Source organism: Falco naumanni, chromosome 1, assembly GCF_017639655.2.
Source record: "Falco naumanni isolate bFalNau1 chromosome 1, bFalNau1.pat, whole genome shotgun sequence".
Classification (NCBI taxonomy): domain Eukaryota; kingdom Metazoa; phylum Chordata; class Aves; order Falconiformes; family Falconidae; genus Falco; species Falco naumanni.
The window spans coordinates 25,665,285-25,681,552 of record NC_054054.1 but is presented as its reverse complement, the minus strand read 5'-3'; the positions used below and the strand labels follow the sequence as shown (position 1 = coordinate 25,681,552).

The window sequence follows — 16,268 nt, the reverse complement described above, 5'->3', positions numbered from 1 at the left end:
GCAGCAGCAATGTGTTTCTGAAGTACTGCAGGCCACCATGTGCCGAGTAGTCAAAATGTTCACTGGCAGGCATCTTGCTCAGTAAGTAGCTCTACCATTACAGAAATCTTTTTTTTTCCCTAAAATACATATAAGCTTTCTCATTATCATTTCCCTCGTTCTGTAGAAAAAACAGAAGCATGACTAGTCAGCTGTGGCAATGCATTAAGTTTACCTGAGGCAAACGGTGGCATACATGCTCAAATCTAGGTATCCAGAGAATAAACTTTGGCACAAAGTTTTTGGTTGTGCCAAGAGGTATTACAAAGCCACCTCCATCCTGTTTCAAGACAGACCAACAACAGAGGCACTGCCTGGATGCTTCACCAATTCTACTAAAATAAAAAGCCTAAGAGTTCTGACAGGATCTCAGAGAAGTGTCACCTGAACTTGAAGGCAACCTCCATCAAGATACTTTTAAACTTTGGGAGGGACCTGCAGGCCTCATCACGCAAGTAAAATATTTTGTCTTATTGACAAGCAAATTTAATCTCCTCAATCTTCCATAGAACAATCTGTCCATGACTAAAGGCACATAGACATCCAGCTATTATAGTTTTACATAAATCTGCAATAGCGTGGTTTGCTCAAATCCACAATTCTGCAACTTGTGTCCAAGTGACTGACCAGATTTGAATATACCACTTAAACTGAAAATAAAACTGGCCAAAATGCTCTTGCAAATCAGAAAGATGCCCCCCACACAGTGGGCACAGAAAGTAAAGCCACAAGGGACACTGTGCTGCTTCCCACACCATAAGGGCTGAGGAAAAGAGAAGAAAAGGGAAGAGGAGCTTTCACAATCTTGGGCAGGTTTCTCCTAAATCCAGATTATCACTTCTAAACTGCAATTCCTACTGCAGGCACGCAAACAATGCCTTAAAGACTGTACCTGCTACTGTGAACCATACACACGACTCAGATGCCACTATGACAACACATCATATGAGCAGCCACCTCGAGTAAAGCTAAAAAAGCTGAACAGCAACTGACAGTCCAGCTGACATGAGCCAGGGCATCTGTAACACAGCTCTGCAAAGACTGGCAGGTACTCCATGGTAAAGCAAAAGAAGCATCAACTGAAATGGAAAAGTATTGAAAGAGCAATTGGAAGTTCCAAACCACCAGGTTCAGTACTGAAACCACCTTCTCGCTTTCACGCTCTGCAAGGTAAGCACTCAGATCATCCTCCATCTGCAGTAAGGGCCATCAAACCTGTATAATCTACCGGAATCCCTTTACCTCATGATCTCCTTTACCTAATCTGCTGCAATCTGAACTGGCTGAGCCTTAAGGCACAGCATGCAATGATTTCAAAGCAAGCTGTCCTGCAGGGTTGGGTTTTTTTTGGTTGTCTGTGGTTTTGTTTTGTTTTTGTTTTGTTTTTTTTTCTTTTTTCTTGAGAGGCGCTTAATAGCGCCCTCTATTTTAGGCTCGTGACTTCTATAAGGGACCATATTCTGGGCAGTTAAGCTGCACCATGCAAAAGAGCTAACACCCACCCGAACAGCAGTAACAATAGCTACTGTAATCAAAGGCACCACACGCTCTGGGGAAGTCGCTGCATCTTTCTCTGTCATCATCCAATGCCAGGCTCAGTGCCTTTCTCCTGGTACCTCATCAGATCTATTAGTCTGATGTATTAACCTTTTCACACGTTCCTTGAGATGCAATGCAGTTCTTCATTTATCAAATACTCTCAAAAAGAATGAAATCCAGTGTCACAACTGCTACAGTAAGAAGGAAGACTCCAGTTCAACACTGCATTAAGATCCCATGTTTCCTCAGCACATTTTCAGCACCATAACATCTTCTTTAAGTGTAAGAATGGATGTATAATTTGAAACCTCAGTTCCACAAAGGAAAACATTTCACTCATAGGGGCACGGGCAGGTAAGTAGACTGGATGGTCAGCTCATGCCGTTTTCTCTGCAGTTTAAGGTAGCAATCACAGAAAAGATTTTGTCAATGAAAAAATCATCTGATGCAGGTCATTGCACATGATGAGCCCACATCTGCCTGCCAATTGGAACATTAGAAGAACATTTCAAATCATGAACCAAGATGACATCTCTTACACCCAAGCTACCAGAATCCACAACAAGAAGGAATCCTTAAGAATGAAAAGGCTTTCCTAGGGATGGTATGTAGGCATACTTACAATCACAATAAACACAGAATGACTCGTTAATGATAAATTAACTCCAAAAGCTAAAGCAATACTGGCTTGTCAGTAACATCATCTTGGCTCAGAATGCAAGTTGACAAACTCAATACCCACTCACAGTGCTATGGTAATACAGCTATGCTACCTTCAGGAACCTGGGTATACATAGCAGCACTTGCTCCATATTCCTTCACGCGAAGGCTGCCACACTGCACTGAGCAGGATGGCACAGCCTACACTGCAGAGTAACCATTTCCTCCATTTCTTGCTTAAGTTTGTCACCGATCTTCATTCTGCTACTACCCCTTCATTAAAAGTGGCCATATGAGAAATGAGAAAAAAAACAAAAAAAACCCACCCTAAGATACCTGAGACAGCAGAAAGTGCTTTATCGCCCCCCCCAAAAAAAGCTTACTCAGAGAGGACATCTTTCATACTCCTCCATCCCATTACAGACCAAAGAATACTGGTGCTTGGCTTTACACATACACGTTGTGCATAAGTAGTCTACCCGCACACAAACTAAGCAAGGAACAAAATAACTTACCCTATTTTTCAACAGCTCAAAAATACCTTGGGTATCTTTAAATTTCTTCCCGTAGCAAAGCAGAACACTTGCACACTGAGTTTGAAACGCCTAGAACATACAGAGGACTAGAGAACTGCTAAACCAACATGGAAGGCCACAGTAACAAAACCTGCGTGACTGACTAAGGTTGAAATCAAACAACAATCTCGCCTTCTCTCATTATCTGCTGTGTTGGCTCTTTCACGCAGCGGCACTTGGCACCAACCTCAAGATCCAGGGTCACCCCACTAAGCAAGGGATGTAAAAGCTTTGTCGTGGGGTTGCTCCTGCGCACCCACACTGGATCCGCAATGACCTCTACTTCAGCCCTCCGAGGTTAAGGGGAGCAAAAGCCTGAGAACACACCGAGCTCAGCTCATTATAAACGAGAGCAGCTCGGAGGAGATCTACTCATGGCATCGAAATCCGCAGAATAAAAGGTGCTCGCACCCACTTCAGCCATATTAGGTGTGAGAACAGAGCAGTCCAGGTTGCCGCCGGGGAAAGAGGAAGCGGAGGAAGGCGAGGCCTGCGGAGCCGGCACATCTCCCAGCTGGAGATGCCGCCGCGGTACCACCGTCAGGGAAGAGGGGGGCTCCCCGCGCCCACGGTGGGAAGCCGAGGCGGCTCCTGCAGCACCAGCGAGGCCGAGGCGGCGGCCCCGCACTCGCCAGCGGCCCAGCACCCCCGAGGCCGCCGAGAGGCGATGCAGGCGGCCGGGGGAGGGCGAGCGCAGGGCCGCACGCCGCAGCCAGCCCCGGGGATGACGGGGCTCGGGGCGCTCCGCCCGGCAGCGGCAGTCGAGCGAGGGGGCGCCTTTTCCCTGGCCTCCCCCCGCCGCCCGGGGCGCGGCGGAGAAGCCATCGCCGGCGGGCGACACGCCGCCAAGGTGACGGCGAACAAAAGCCCCCCCCCCCCCCCCCGCCCCGCCGCCCCCCGCGCCGCACCGGGCGAGGAGCCGGGCCGGGAGCCAGCAGCCGGGCCCGGCTGCGCCGAGGCGGGGCGGGCGGCGAAGAGCAAAGCCGGGCCCCGGGGCGCTGTCGCCCGGCGTGCGCGCCGCTCCCCTCAGCCCCGCCGGCCGTTAAGCGGCCGCCACCCCCGCCGCCCCAGGGCCTAGCCCCGTTCCCCCCCACTCACCTAGGGAAAAAGTCTCGGTGCGCGGGGCCGGGGCACGTCCCCCCCCTGGGCCTGGCTTGATGTCGGGCGCGGCGAACGTGTCCCTCGGCGTGTCCCGCAGCGGGGGCAGGACGGGGCGCGGCGGCAGCGATGTCACGGCCGAGCGGGGGAGGGGCGGCCGCGGCTCCCGGGCGCGCGTGCCTGTGCGTGCGTGCGGGCGCGCCTGCGCGGAGGGAGAGAGCAGGCAGGGCCGCCAGGGGAGGGGCGAAGGGGGGCGCGCCTGCGCCAATCGCCGCCGCCCTCCGCCGTGACGTACCCCGCAGCACCCGTTTCCCGCCGAGCGCTGGCGGGGCGGGTGGTCGTTAGCGTGTGTGAGGGCAGGCGGTGGGCTCGGCCCAGCTTAGTGGGGCCTCTGGGAGGGCGTGAGGGGCCTTGTGCTCCTTGTTAATCTTGTGGCGTTCTCACGTGCTGCGGAAGGTGTGTCTGTGTGGCCGGTTCTTACTGTGCTGTCAGCCCTGCCGTAGTTAGAGCCCAGGTGCCCGTCGCGGTGGCGCGCCCGGGTACTGGTGCGGAGGCTGGCTGGAAGCGAGTGCACCGGTGTGGGCCCGGTAGCCGCTGTCCTGACATCTCTCATCTCTTTGGCTCGGCGGCGTCTCAACGGGAGGCACCGTTTTGCTTTTGGCGGACATCTCCGATAGCCTACATAGTACGGGGTGCAGTCAGCCTAGAGCTCTGCCCTTTCCTGTAGCTCAGTTAAATCTTCAGATCTCTGCACTGAAACAGAGAAAACTTCTGAGTTATGTTGAGGTCTAAAATAATGATTGTAGGTCAAACATCAAATAACTCCTTGCTAGTGTGACAAAAGCTTGACCTTGTGGTGTATTAAGTCACCAAACCCTATGTTTGGGAGGGCTTTGCTAACAGTTGGGGCCCATCAAACAGCTCTCTCGGGGGGGCAAATCCCTTTCTTTCTTTGAGGCTGTGTATGTGAGGATGCAAGCACTGAAATACTATAATAAAGAACTCTGCTTTGTGTGAGAACCTGGCTTATGTTGTTTTTTTCTTCTTGATGTGGGCCAGAATCTCCTCATGCCTAACCTTACTGATTAGTTTTGCTGTGTGGCTGCCACTGAAAGGTAAGTACCTTGACCTGTCCTGGTTGGGAATTAGGGGAGCCTTTCCTGACCTTGATGGTATCCAAAGCACTTTTACTTAAAAGAAGGACTTTTTTCCTCACACACACACACACACCCCCCCCAGAGAAAAACCTGTTTTTCTGCTATCGGGCAATGAAGTGCAAGATAGCATCCCAGGAATTTACAGACTAGGACAGTTGTGTGTCAGCTGGCTCCAGCTCAATTTTGCCGAGCCAGCTTGCTGCTGGGAAGTGGGCAAGCAGCGTCAGCAATGCAAAGCCCCTCCAGGTCAGCGTGCTGTGCTAGGTCGCAGCATCCATCGGGGAGGACAGTGAAGCCAGCATTAGGCGTATGCTGTGACTGCAGCCTGGCTTTGCCCTGCTGTGGCTCATGAAACTGCTGATGCGGCTGTGCTGGCAGAAAAGCACCTGGTTGTTGTGTGAGTAAGCCTCAGTGAAGGTTTCCTTGTTGCCCAGGAAGGTAGAAGTGCTCTGGGCCATGTGCTGGGGGATGTCTGTGCAGGGAAACAAGGGGTAATGGCAAAGGAAACCGTGGCCAGCCCTGAGGCTTCGGTGTGTTCCTGGTGGCACCTCAGAGAGCTCTGTGAGTTGCAGAGTAAGTTTGGGTTTTCTTGCCCGTTATGGAAAATGATGCCAGGTGGAATTCAGAGAGGAATGCAGGGCAGGTGAAAGATGAATTGCAGGTGTGTGTGTGTGTGAAATCACAGAAATGAGACTAGGTTGCCCTGCAGCTTCTTTTTACTAGGTTGGGGGGTTTGCTGCGTCCAAAACCCTATGTAGCTCAGGGACTGGAGGTGCTCAGGGCTTCGCTTCTGATGTTACAAGGGATGAACAAAACTGCTTGATGAAAGCCCATTTTGTAATGACTGCTGTGATAGCTCATCTTTTTAGACAAATGAATTGATTTTTAGTGTCTGTCTTTAGATAGGAGAGGAAGCTATTAGTTTTAGAATATGGAAAGAGTAAACGTTTGCTTTCAATTCCGTAATTTAAAATGTTGATTTAATTTCTCAGTTGATGGAGAAAATAAAATCCCCAAAGCTCTTAAATTGTGACGTGAGAGGTGTTTTCTCCCTGGAGTGAAACAAACTAGTTTGGTCCCGAGTAAGAGGATCAGTTTCTTTCAATATTTGCAATATTTGCAAATCAATATTTGCCATTGTTGCTAGAAAATTTGCTGTAATTTGATAGGCAGAACGCCCCAAAATACTGCCATATTTTGGGAACCCATAAATCCTGTGGGTGACTACCAGGAGGGCCGCACCAGGCTGGGAGCTCACGTGCAGATGCGGCGTGGGAAGTGTTTGGAGGGCTGGTCCTTGGTTGTTGTTCCTCAGCAGGAATACAGAAAGTGCTGCAGTAGCATCCAGCGAGAGGAAATCAAGCATCTGAAAGAAATTGAACTACTTCGTGCTCTGCTTGTGGGCTGAACTATCGTTGGTGTCTGGCTAAGCTGCTGTTTGTCACTGAGCTGGTTCTGGTTCCGAAAATGTGGTACTGTAATTTTCTTCTCCCAGCTACCACTGTCCTTTTCCATTATAAGCCAACAGTTTCCGAATTCCAGGCCTCATTGATTTGTTGTGGGCACGCAGACCCCAGAGATGTTGGGTGTGTGTGTGTAACTGGCTTACAGGAGATGGCTGGCTTTGGCGTTGAGGCAGGTTCATGCCTGCAGCCCCTGTGGATTACCCTGAGCAAACCCTTCTGGTTTGTACTTGCTTTTTTTTTTCTTCCCTAGTGAAAAATGCAGGCCGAAGGTGGGCAGCGAGCCCTACTGGCGCAAAGCGTTGTCAGCTGGGAGCGAAGGCTGAGCTCCTTCCTGCGTTCCACTGTATTTGAGAAGCGTAAGGCGGCTGCGGGCACGGGCAGCAGGGCACCGAGCCCTGCCGGGCCGACCCGACCCGACCCGACCGAGCCGGGCGGCAGCACTCGGGCTCGGCCGCGGCCCCGGCAGCCCCGCCCCGCGCCGCCCTCCCGCCGGCGGAGGCCACGTCGGCGCCACGTCGCGGCGCAGGCGCGGCGCCCGCTTCCGTCGCGGGGGCGGCGGCGGGGGCCGGGGGCCGGGAGCGGCGGGGGCCGGGGGCGCGGGGGCGAGCGGCGCTGGCCGCGCCGAGCCGCCATGAACTTCTTGCGGGGCGTTATGGGAGGCCCCAGCGCCGGGCCGCAGCCCTCCGGCGCCGAGACGGTGAGCGGGACAGGGCCGCAGCTCGGCGGGGCCTAGCGGTGGCCCCGGGTCCCTCGGCGGGGCAGGGCCGGGCCGGGCCGGCGGCTTGTCCTCGGTGCCTCTCGGGTGGCGGCTGCGAGGGGCCCCGGCGCCGGGCCCGGCCCGGCCCGGCCCGCGTGTTCGGGGCCCTGGCGGGCCGGCCGGTGCCCTGCGGGGCCGGGAGCGCCCTGCCCGCCCGGCTCGGGGGGCCGGGGGCAGCCGCGGGAGGCTCTCGCCGCCTCCCCGCCTGTGCCTGGGCCGCGCCAGGAGCCTTTGGGCCGCTCAGGTATTGCGGGCACACGGGGCCCGTTGCTGCTCCGAGGGACGGAGTCGCCGGCTGGCCGTGGGGAACCAGCGCTCTCCCGTGCGGTTACCGCCGCCGAGCTGTGATTTTTGGGGGCGTTTTGGAGTCGTGGCATGTTATCGTTCATCACCCGTGTCTTGTACACTTCCAGATTCAGAAGCTGTGTGACCGAGTAGCTTCTTCCACATTACTGGATGACCGGAGGGATGCTGTGCGTGCTCTCAAATCCTTATCCAAGGTAAACACCGAGCTTCCTGCAGAGCCGTACGGCTCTTCATCTTCTTTTGATGTGTTGCTTAAAAAACTGTGTTTGGATTTTGGCCTAGAGCATTAACTGTTCCCTTTCTCTCCAAACAGAAATACCGATTGGAGGTAGGCATACAGGCTATGGAACATCTCATCCATGTTCTTCAGACAGACCGGTAAGCACGTTGCTGACTTTGGCAGCTGCCTGCAGCTGATAACCCAACCCTTCTTTGCTGCTGAAACCAACAAACACAGACTTTGTTCTCTGTGCTAATAAAGCAAGGAGGGGAGTAGGGTTTCTAACAGCTCTTTTGTCACAGTGGCTTTTTATGATGGTAAACCTAATCAGACTGTAATCAGAGGTAAAAAGAGCAGAATTCCAGAAACTTGGATGAGGGATGGAAAGACCAGTTCTAGAGTGAAGGTGGTAGCACAGCATGTCTTAATGCTTTCTAGTGGTTGGTTTCCACTGCTCTGGAAAGGTAAATCCAAAATTACAGTATTAATTCAATGCAGGGTTTGGAGTAACCCAAATCAACATGTTACTGGGTAAAAGGTGAACTAGACAGAATTAAGAGGAAACGAATGAAGTGAGCAAATGTGTGTTTTCTCAGATGTGTGTCATCAGATGGATTGGTAGAACGATTCCGTCATGGGGAGTAATGCATTTATATTGAAGGGTTCATGTAAATAGGAGAGCTGGACTCCATGGTTGCTGTTAAGACCGATGACATTAGTCTAAATACTTTACATGGACTAGAATTTACATAACTAGCAATTGAAGTGTCTTTACTATCCATCTCCTTCTGCAATTAATTGCATTGCTGTACTTGATAGTACCCACATGTCGTGACTTCGATCCTGTTTACAGTGCTCTGATTTGAGCTTCAAGTACTGCGCATTCTTGGTGCTTAGGTAGGGTCTTTTGGTCTGGATTTGAATGTAAAGCTGGTAAATTTAATATATATTAAAAAAGTCATAAAGGCATACTTGGAATAATTACATGTGTGTACATGGGAAGCAGGAATGTGTCTTCTAATGTCAAGACAGGGAGGAACTAGAAAAGCAGCAGTTCAGTGTCTAGAAGGAGGCACTGTGCTTTGCTTACGTATGTAGGACAAGAAACCCTTTGGTGCTCATCTGGAGGCTGCTGGGGGCCTCCCTTGCCTGGCCAGTTACACCGGCTGGAAGGGAAGGTTTGGGGCTGGTGTCTAGGCGAGTGCAGTGTATTCCATTCAGTTGGCTGGGTAGTTAAAAATGGATGTCTGGCCTGCATGCAGCTTGTGTGGTGCGAACAGTTAGAGGAAAGGTTATAGGAGTAACTGTCACTGACATGAAGGGGAAACCCTTCAGAAAAATTAGGTCAAGGAGGCTGCTTTCATCCACTTATCTGCTCTTGAGGGCAGATTTGAACTTTGAGAAGGGAGGCGGGGCTCTGCTGATCTCCTTTCCTTTGAGACTAACCCAGACCCTTCTGGGCAGGAACTTGAGAGCTGTGCTTTTAGGGCTCCAGTTGTCCCCTTTGGAATTTGTGTGTGCTGGGGCTCTGTGCAGATGTCTTGTGTGACTTGGTCTGCAGTTCAAGAAACAGTAAATACATTTTTCTGGTTTTGGGGTTTTCCAGCTGAAAAAAAAAGCTGTCTTCCACAAATATTGACAGGCTGATTTCCTGTTGCGTGTTTGTCAGTGGACCAGCACATCAGCTGTCCTCAGTGTTAGATGCTGTGGTTCATTTGAGAGATGTTTAGCTGTAGCCACTGTGTCTTGTGTAAGTTCAGGTACGTGTTACAGGTGGTTTGAGTGCACTGTTTGGTGTCAGTGGCTGTAGAGGTGAGGCTTTGGGGACTTGCAGTTGTAGGAATAGAAATCAAAGCCAGTTCATCTGAGTAACTGGTTGATAACTGAGTCACAGGCTCAGCTGTCCCCAGTGCTCGGGCTGACCGGCCTATTGGACTGAGAGGATGGTGGTGTGATGGAGGTCACTGCTGTTGTGCTGTCGCTGCTGTTGCAGCGTGTGTATGTAGGTATGACCTTTGGACTTTTCCAGTGTCCACCTGAGGTGCCGTGAAGCTTTCTGCAGAAGTGGAAAATGCTGATTTCCTCCTTTATTTTTTTGCATTGTAGCTGCTTAAGATTATTTTTAATAAGTAGCAGCAATGCAACTTCAGAGAAAACAGGAGTCGGTGATTGACTCAGGTTGTCTTCTCACATGTCACTGTATTCATGTGAGTGATTCACATGTGCTGGTGCTGTACACTGACTGTGTTGCTGTGGAGTTTAAGATTACAGGTGGTCTAATTTGATTAGAAATATGAAAGGACGAGGAAACCAGTATACTAAAATCAAAATGGTGGCTTTTGTTTTTCTCTGTAGCTTAGCTTTAGGGAGGTCTGCTTCTTCACTGATCCTAGGTTGGTCTGCAGATGGGTGACTGAGATCCTGAGGTGAAGCATTTTGGCCATGAAGATGCTGATGGTTGTTAGCTTATGGACTGGAGATGGTACGCTCCTATCTGTGTGTCATCTGGGATATGTGCCTGTAGTTGCTGTGTTTTGTGGGAACATAATCCATGGGATTTTCCTCTTAGTTCCCAGCTGAGTAGAAGCAGGGCTCGTTTGGGCCATGTCAGGTGAAGCTTGATCGGCTCTCCAGCCTTTTCTGTAGGCATGGGATGTTTGGGTGGCATGAATTATGGGAGATGAGCCAGCAGCAGGAATGGGTCTCTAAATTTGCAGAACTTGAGTGTGTGATTGGAATGGATAGCTGATGTACACAGTACTGTAGCATGAGAACAGTGATGTGCAAATGTGCTTTCCTATTATGTATTTACCAGAAATTAATGGAATAGTTCAAGATGCACAACTGTTCGATCTTCAGCATTTGTCTTGCTGGAATATGTAATAGCAATATGAAAAACTGAAGCAACTTTGCTGGTAGGGGTTGATTATTTCCTAATGCAAATAAGGCCATTGTGAAATCGGTATCAAAAAGTAATTTAGTTTTAAGACCTTCTCAGCCAAGTATCATAGCACAGCTCTTTTCTGAGAATTGTTAACTATTATTAGTGTAGCCCTTGAGTAAAAAGTAGCTGTCTTTCACTGCCAGTTATCTTCTGGATTTGGTGAATCAATTGTTCCTTCCCTTGAAATTTGAAGTGATGAGCACAAGTACAGTGTCAGCTCTGCAGTAGTAATTCATTCTTTCCTTCCTTCCATTTGCAGCATGTTTACTTCCCATGTAGTGAATCTTTTCTGCAGCTCTTTGCTTTATAAGGCATACTAATATTTTCTTAATTCTGAAGTTGTTAGTACAGGGTGAGAAGCATTTATAGCTTCACCTCCTGATTTTAGTAGGGAAGAGGCCTGGTTTGTGTGGTTGTGCTGAAATGGTTAGTGCTTATTGTGCTCTGTTCTCAGTTCTGTCCTCAGATCTTATGCTGTTGCTTGGAATTATTTACAGGCTTTATACTGGAACAGAAATGCACCACTTCTGTCTCTTACATGAAGACATCATTTCACTTGTTAAATGGTTTACTTAAAGATCGTTTTAAGCTCTAGCTCCTGCCTAAGTGCTTAAAACTTGTTCTATAGAAAACTGACTTTTCACTATTTTTTTAGCTCTGTGTGCATCAGCCATCCCAGAACCTGATGACGCTCCTGAGTCAGCCTTTAACCTTACAGACTTCGGTACACACCAGTGTTCTTAGGCCATGTATTTATTTTGTAATATGAAGTAGGAACTGTGATCTACTAGAGGACTTTTCCTGACTTGCTGTCTAGATATTGCCACATCCCACCAGAGATTATTTTGAAAAAAATTTGGCATCAGCTGTAGAACGGGCCAGTACCACTTAACTGTTGGTGTGGCAGAAAGCACCAGAGCCAGAAGTCGGCTTGATCTTTACTGCTTTGGTTCTACTTATCTAACAAGGTTTTTAATTTCAACATGATGATTCTAATAATTTGAAGCCTAATACGAACCTAAGAATTTTTTTTTTCCTTAAGGCACAAACCTCAATTGTTTATGTGCTGTTAGTTCCAAATTTTCGAATTGTAATACACTTCTCATTAAAACTTTCTTAAGAGGAAATATAAATGTCATTACCCCTTTGATAACTTTTCCATGACTTGAGTTTTTAGGGGTAACAAAATGCCCTCCTTTCTAGGCATGCTGTGATTGATGACATGATAGAAACACTGTGCTTTTCCATGCTTTTCTTGACAATATAGATGATGCTTGTCTCTGTTCTGACAGTGAAATGCCGGAATTTTAGAAGAATAGGTAAAAGGATTTTTGAGGCACCCTACCTGGGCAGGACAATACGTGGGTGCCTTAATTTCCATATGATTAGTCCCTGCTATTGTTTGTGAACTCATGGAGTGCTGCACTGACATCTGGGTTGAGTGCCACACAAAAGCACAACAAGCAGAGGCAAGATGCCCAGGGTGGCTTATGCTGGATTCGCATTGTCTAAAGTTCGCATCTTTTATGGATGCATGAGAGACAGGAAGTCTCTGTCTTGACTGATGTTCCACTACAGAGCAAAAGCTGCACAGCTTCAGTCTGAACAGAATAATCAATAAAATGTTGTAAATGTTGTATGTGGTGCACAGCACATCGATGGTAGCAGGGCAATGAACAGCAAAGACAGGATGCTGCTGTCCTAATTTTGTGATGTGTTCCTCTTTCGACATAAGAAACAAGGCCTGCTTTTACCACATCTACATAAAATTGGTCTTTTGTAGCTTCTGTGATTTCCTTAACAAAGGAAAGGATAAGCAAGGCTACAGCTTGCTTTTGTTTTGGTTTTTAGTTCTCCAGGATTAGTAATTTCTAAGTGGTTTTCAGATGTGGAATTGTTTCACTTGCACAAAAAGGAAAGGATTGGCTTTGTAGTATCGTGTTGAAGAACTGTAATTGCAATGAATGGAAAACAAGCAGGCTGGAAACCCGAGCATACCTGCTGAATGAGACTGTTTACACCAGGGGTCCTCAAACTACGGGCCCCCCAGGGTCCTCAATCTGGCCCCCGGTATTTACAGAACCCCCCTGACCACCTCCCCCCCCCCCCCCGGTGGCTGGGGGGGGGAAACCAAGCAGCCGCAGATGGCTGCCTGCCACTTCATCCACGCACCGGCCCCCTGCTTAAAAAGTTTGAGGACCCCTGGTTTACACGGACTAAAAGCTTCCTTTGCTTGCCTTGACTAACAGTTTGGCAGAGGAGGAGATAATTTTTTCCCCTTTTGCTTCCATTACAGCCCAGCTTAAAAGCAGGTGGTATGAGTTGAGTGACATGCTGAGGAGAAACTGATGTGTCCTGGGAGGGCATCAGCAGCACAAGGATTAAATTCAAAATCCAATGTGAAAGAACAAACTACACTGGCACTTGATGATTTCTAGCTTTTGATTTAGTGTGAAAGTGGTAGAAAGGGAGGTGAGGTGTCACTTTGACAGCTCACTAAAGCCCTTGCATTAGTGGTACAAGAAATGCAGGTACAAATTGACCCATTCTCTCTTCTCAAAGATGGTGGATCACCTTGAGGCATCTCTAGTGTTCTTACTACTATAGGTCTCTCCTGTAGTGGTCTAGCAGAGATAGCTGGCTTCAGTTAAGGCTTGACTTTTAAGATTGCTGGTTAGGTTGTTTTTTAGGCCTCTGCTCTGAACTGGTCTAATAGCTTCTTAAAATGCAAATTTATCTTTGGTGTGGAGGCCTTATTTGTATGCCTTGGAGATCAGTGGAAGCAAATAAAAGCTTGAATGAAAGGTCTTGTTTTGAGAGTGTGCTCTTCTGATGCTTGGGCAAGACATGAAAATAGCTGTGAGGTGTGTCCTTCTGCTCAATGAGGTGCCTTCCTTTGTGATGTTAGGTTTTATTTTCCTTTGGTTCTTGACCAGCTGTGCTATCGTACTTTGCTAGTTTTTGAGCAGCAAAGCAAGCAGCAGCAGTGGTTACATCCCCCTGCCAATCTCTTGCATTGTGTCTTTGTTGCAGGGCTTACAGGTTGTTGGGTCTTTGTAATGCAGAAATGGGTCTCACTTAAAACAGGGCTTAATAAGAGAAGAGTCTTCACATAAGCAGGTGAACCAATGTTTTGAGGTTGGATTGGCTGCCCAGCAGCTTCCCAGGGAAGCTTGGAGTTCAAAAACCCTTAATAACTGGGTGTAGTCAGAGTTGGTGACACAGAGGCTGGCCTGTTTGGCCAGAATCCACCGCTGTTGTCATTTCATTCACGGGGAGTGCAAGCTTTTGGCCCCTAGTTCTCACTGATGACGTAGTGGAGAGGGTCTTTCCTGGGATGGTGCTGAAGCTTGTTTGCAGCTTCCTTGGGTGACTTTCTGGGAAGGGTTCTGAAGCCATCCCAGAGACTTCTCCTGGTATACCTGAGGAGCAGGTTGGAAAGAGTGACTCTGAAAATGGAAGGCACGCTTATAGCGAAGCTTCCTGTGGTCCTCTGGAGTCACCAGACTTTCTGGATGTGGCCACCTGAGGAAATGGAACTGGGAAAAGGAGCTTGACTCCATTCAGGGACCAGACAGCTCATGGTTACATGGCATAACAACATGTCTGTCAGCATCAGTCCTTCTCACTTGATCTAAAGGGAACTGCCTGTGCAGAAAAACAATGTTGTAAGAGTAGTTGGAAATAAGTTATTAAAGAAAAATGGTTCTTTCATTTGCAGTTCAGATTCTGAAATAATTGGCTATGCCTTGGACACTCTCTACAATGTAATATCGAATGACCTAGAAGAGGAGGAGCAAGGTAAGCACTTGGTAATCATAGTTGTATTAACTGTGGGGGTGCTTTCCTTGGTGGTTTTGTTCAAATTATAAACTGTAATACTCTGTGATTTACTAATGCTGAGACTTGCTTTGTTATTGTGTAGCTGTTACGACAGTGCTAAAAATCTCATTGTACAGAGCTTGCATTACAGTAATACTGGATCTCTTACTAATTAAAAAATCTGTGTTCTGTGAGCAGCAGCCAGGTTGGAGTGGGGTAATTAATTGTTTTTTCTAGTTTGTACATAAAGAATAGTGACTTTCTTTGCTATTGGGAAAGGACAGTTCTGGCTGTTACTGTCAAATGGGACCCGGCTATCTGGTGATTGAACAAGGATATTGAGAGATAAAAATCTCAGGTACCTATTGTATAAGGTGGCTATATGTAAGTGTGAAAACCTTCTTTTCCAGCCCTGCTGTGCCATTTTACAAAGAGACTTGACCTGACCTTCCCAAGATAGATGCAGAAGTAGACAGCTGGGCTGTCCAACTCCCTGCCTCTTCTGCCTTTTTCTTTATAAAGGCCTTTCTTAATAGGCCATCAAAACTGGTCTCAAAGGCCAATAAAATGGTTGCTGCTCTCAAAAATAAGCCTATTCGGAGGACCACCAGGCTGAGGAAAATGACAGCGGTAACCCAAATTGGGCTGGGACAAGAAGAATGTTCTTAAAACTAAATATGTGAGTAGGAGCCACAAGTGCCCAGGCTGAAGAAGAGCCAGATGCTTCTGGCAAATAAAACATCTGTTGATTATAACTATTTCAGGCTCTTGAAGGGTGAATGGTGCAGAGAGCTGGACAGTCCAAGTTTCCCTGTTTTTCGCATCAAGGACATGTCTGGAGAGTGGGGATGGGATCTGGCTGAGGGCCATGCAAGTGCTACCTTGGGAGGAAGCCTCAATCCAAGAGCAATGTCTGTCAGATGCTGAGCCTGTATGGCTTGCTCTCATTGCTATCATTGGGGAGAATGGAGACCAGGTACTAGTTAAGGTCATGCAGCAGGTGACTTATTTGCTAATCTGAAGCAGGTTGTGTAGTAGAGCCAACTGCGGGATTCACCTGACCTTTCTGATGTGTAGCTTCTGCCTTGTTGTGGGTGTTAGTTGGAACACCACTTCTGTTAGTATTTGCAAATCAAGTCTTTGCTTGATCACTGTTTAAACCAGGGACGTAAGCCAAACAGTTGTAGACTTTTTTCCAAGGTTTTAAGAGGAAAATATAAAAAACAAATAAAAAGACTTGTAGGATATCCATTCTGCTTTTGAGTGAATGAATATGAAAATCCATTGTACCAGCTTGTCCAAAAAAAATAATCAGATTTTAGGCAAGTGTGAATACAGTGTGAGAAGGCTACGCTTAAGGTCATGAAATATCTGTGGGTTCCTAACATCTTGCGCTTGCTGTGGATCTCAAGAGTATTTCTAGCCTTGATGGCACTTGTAACATAACCAAAAAATGAGATATTTGTAGTGGAGTGTAAATGCTCCTGTGAATGGGCAAAATATGAGGTGATACTGTTGCTTGAGTTGAAGTCTCTTGTCTGCAGTACTTACCCCAAAGTGTTTCTTCAAAGGCTCCTTAAGTGATAAATAACCTTATGAAAGGTAGGTCAGGGTTCTCCAATAAGAATAAATTTCTGCTAATATGTTGGCATTATGTTGTGCGATATGTCCTTCCATAGTGCCTT

At 48.1% G+C, this 16,268-nt stretch overlaps 1 protein-coding gene across 4 annotated transcripts in view; it reads left to right on the top strand.

Moving 5' to 3' along the window:
* Positions 1–7,097: 7,097 nt before the first annotated feature.
* The window catches only part of USO1 (USO1 vesicle transport factor), a 37,051-nt gene continuing 27,880 nt past the window's right edge, over positions 7,098–16,268 (top strand). For 2 of the 4 annotated variants that reach the window (XM_040586780.1, XM_040586770.1), the window contains exons 1-4: positions 7,098–7,231; positions 7,705–7,791; positions 7,911–7,975; positions 14,483–14,562. In XM_040586780.1, the coding sequence (XP_040442714.1) occupies positions 7,166–7,231; positions 7,705–7,791; positions 7,911–7,975; positions 14,483–14,562 (298 nt within the window). In that variant the 5' untranslated portion in view covers positions 7,098–7,165. The remainder of the gene's footprint in view (positions 7,232–7,704; positions 7,792–7,910; positions 7,976–14,482; positions 14,563–16,268) is intronic. The other 2 variants (XM_040586796.1, XM_040586788.1) reach the window with 1 other exon arrangement.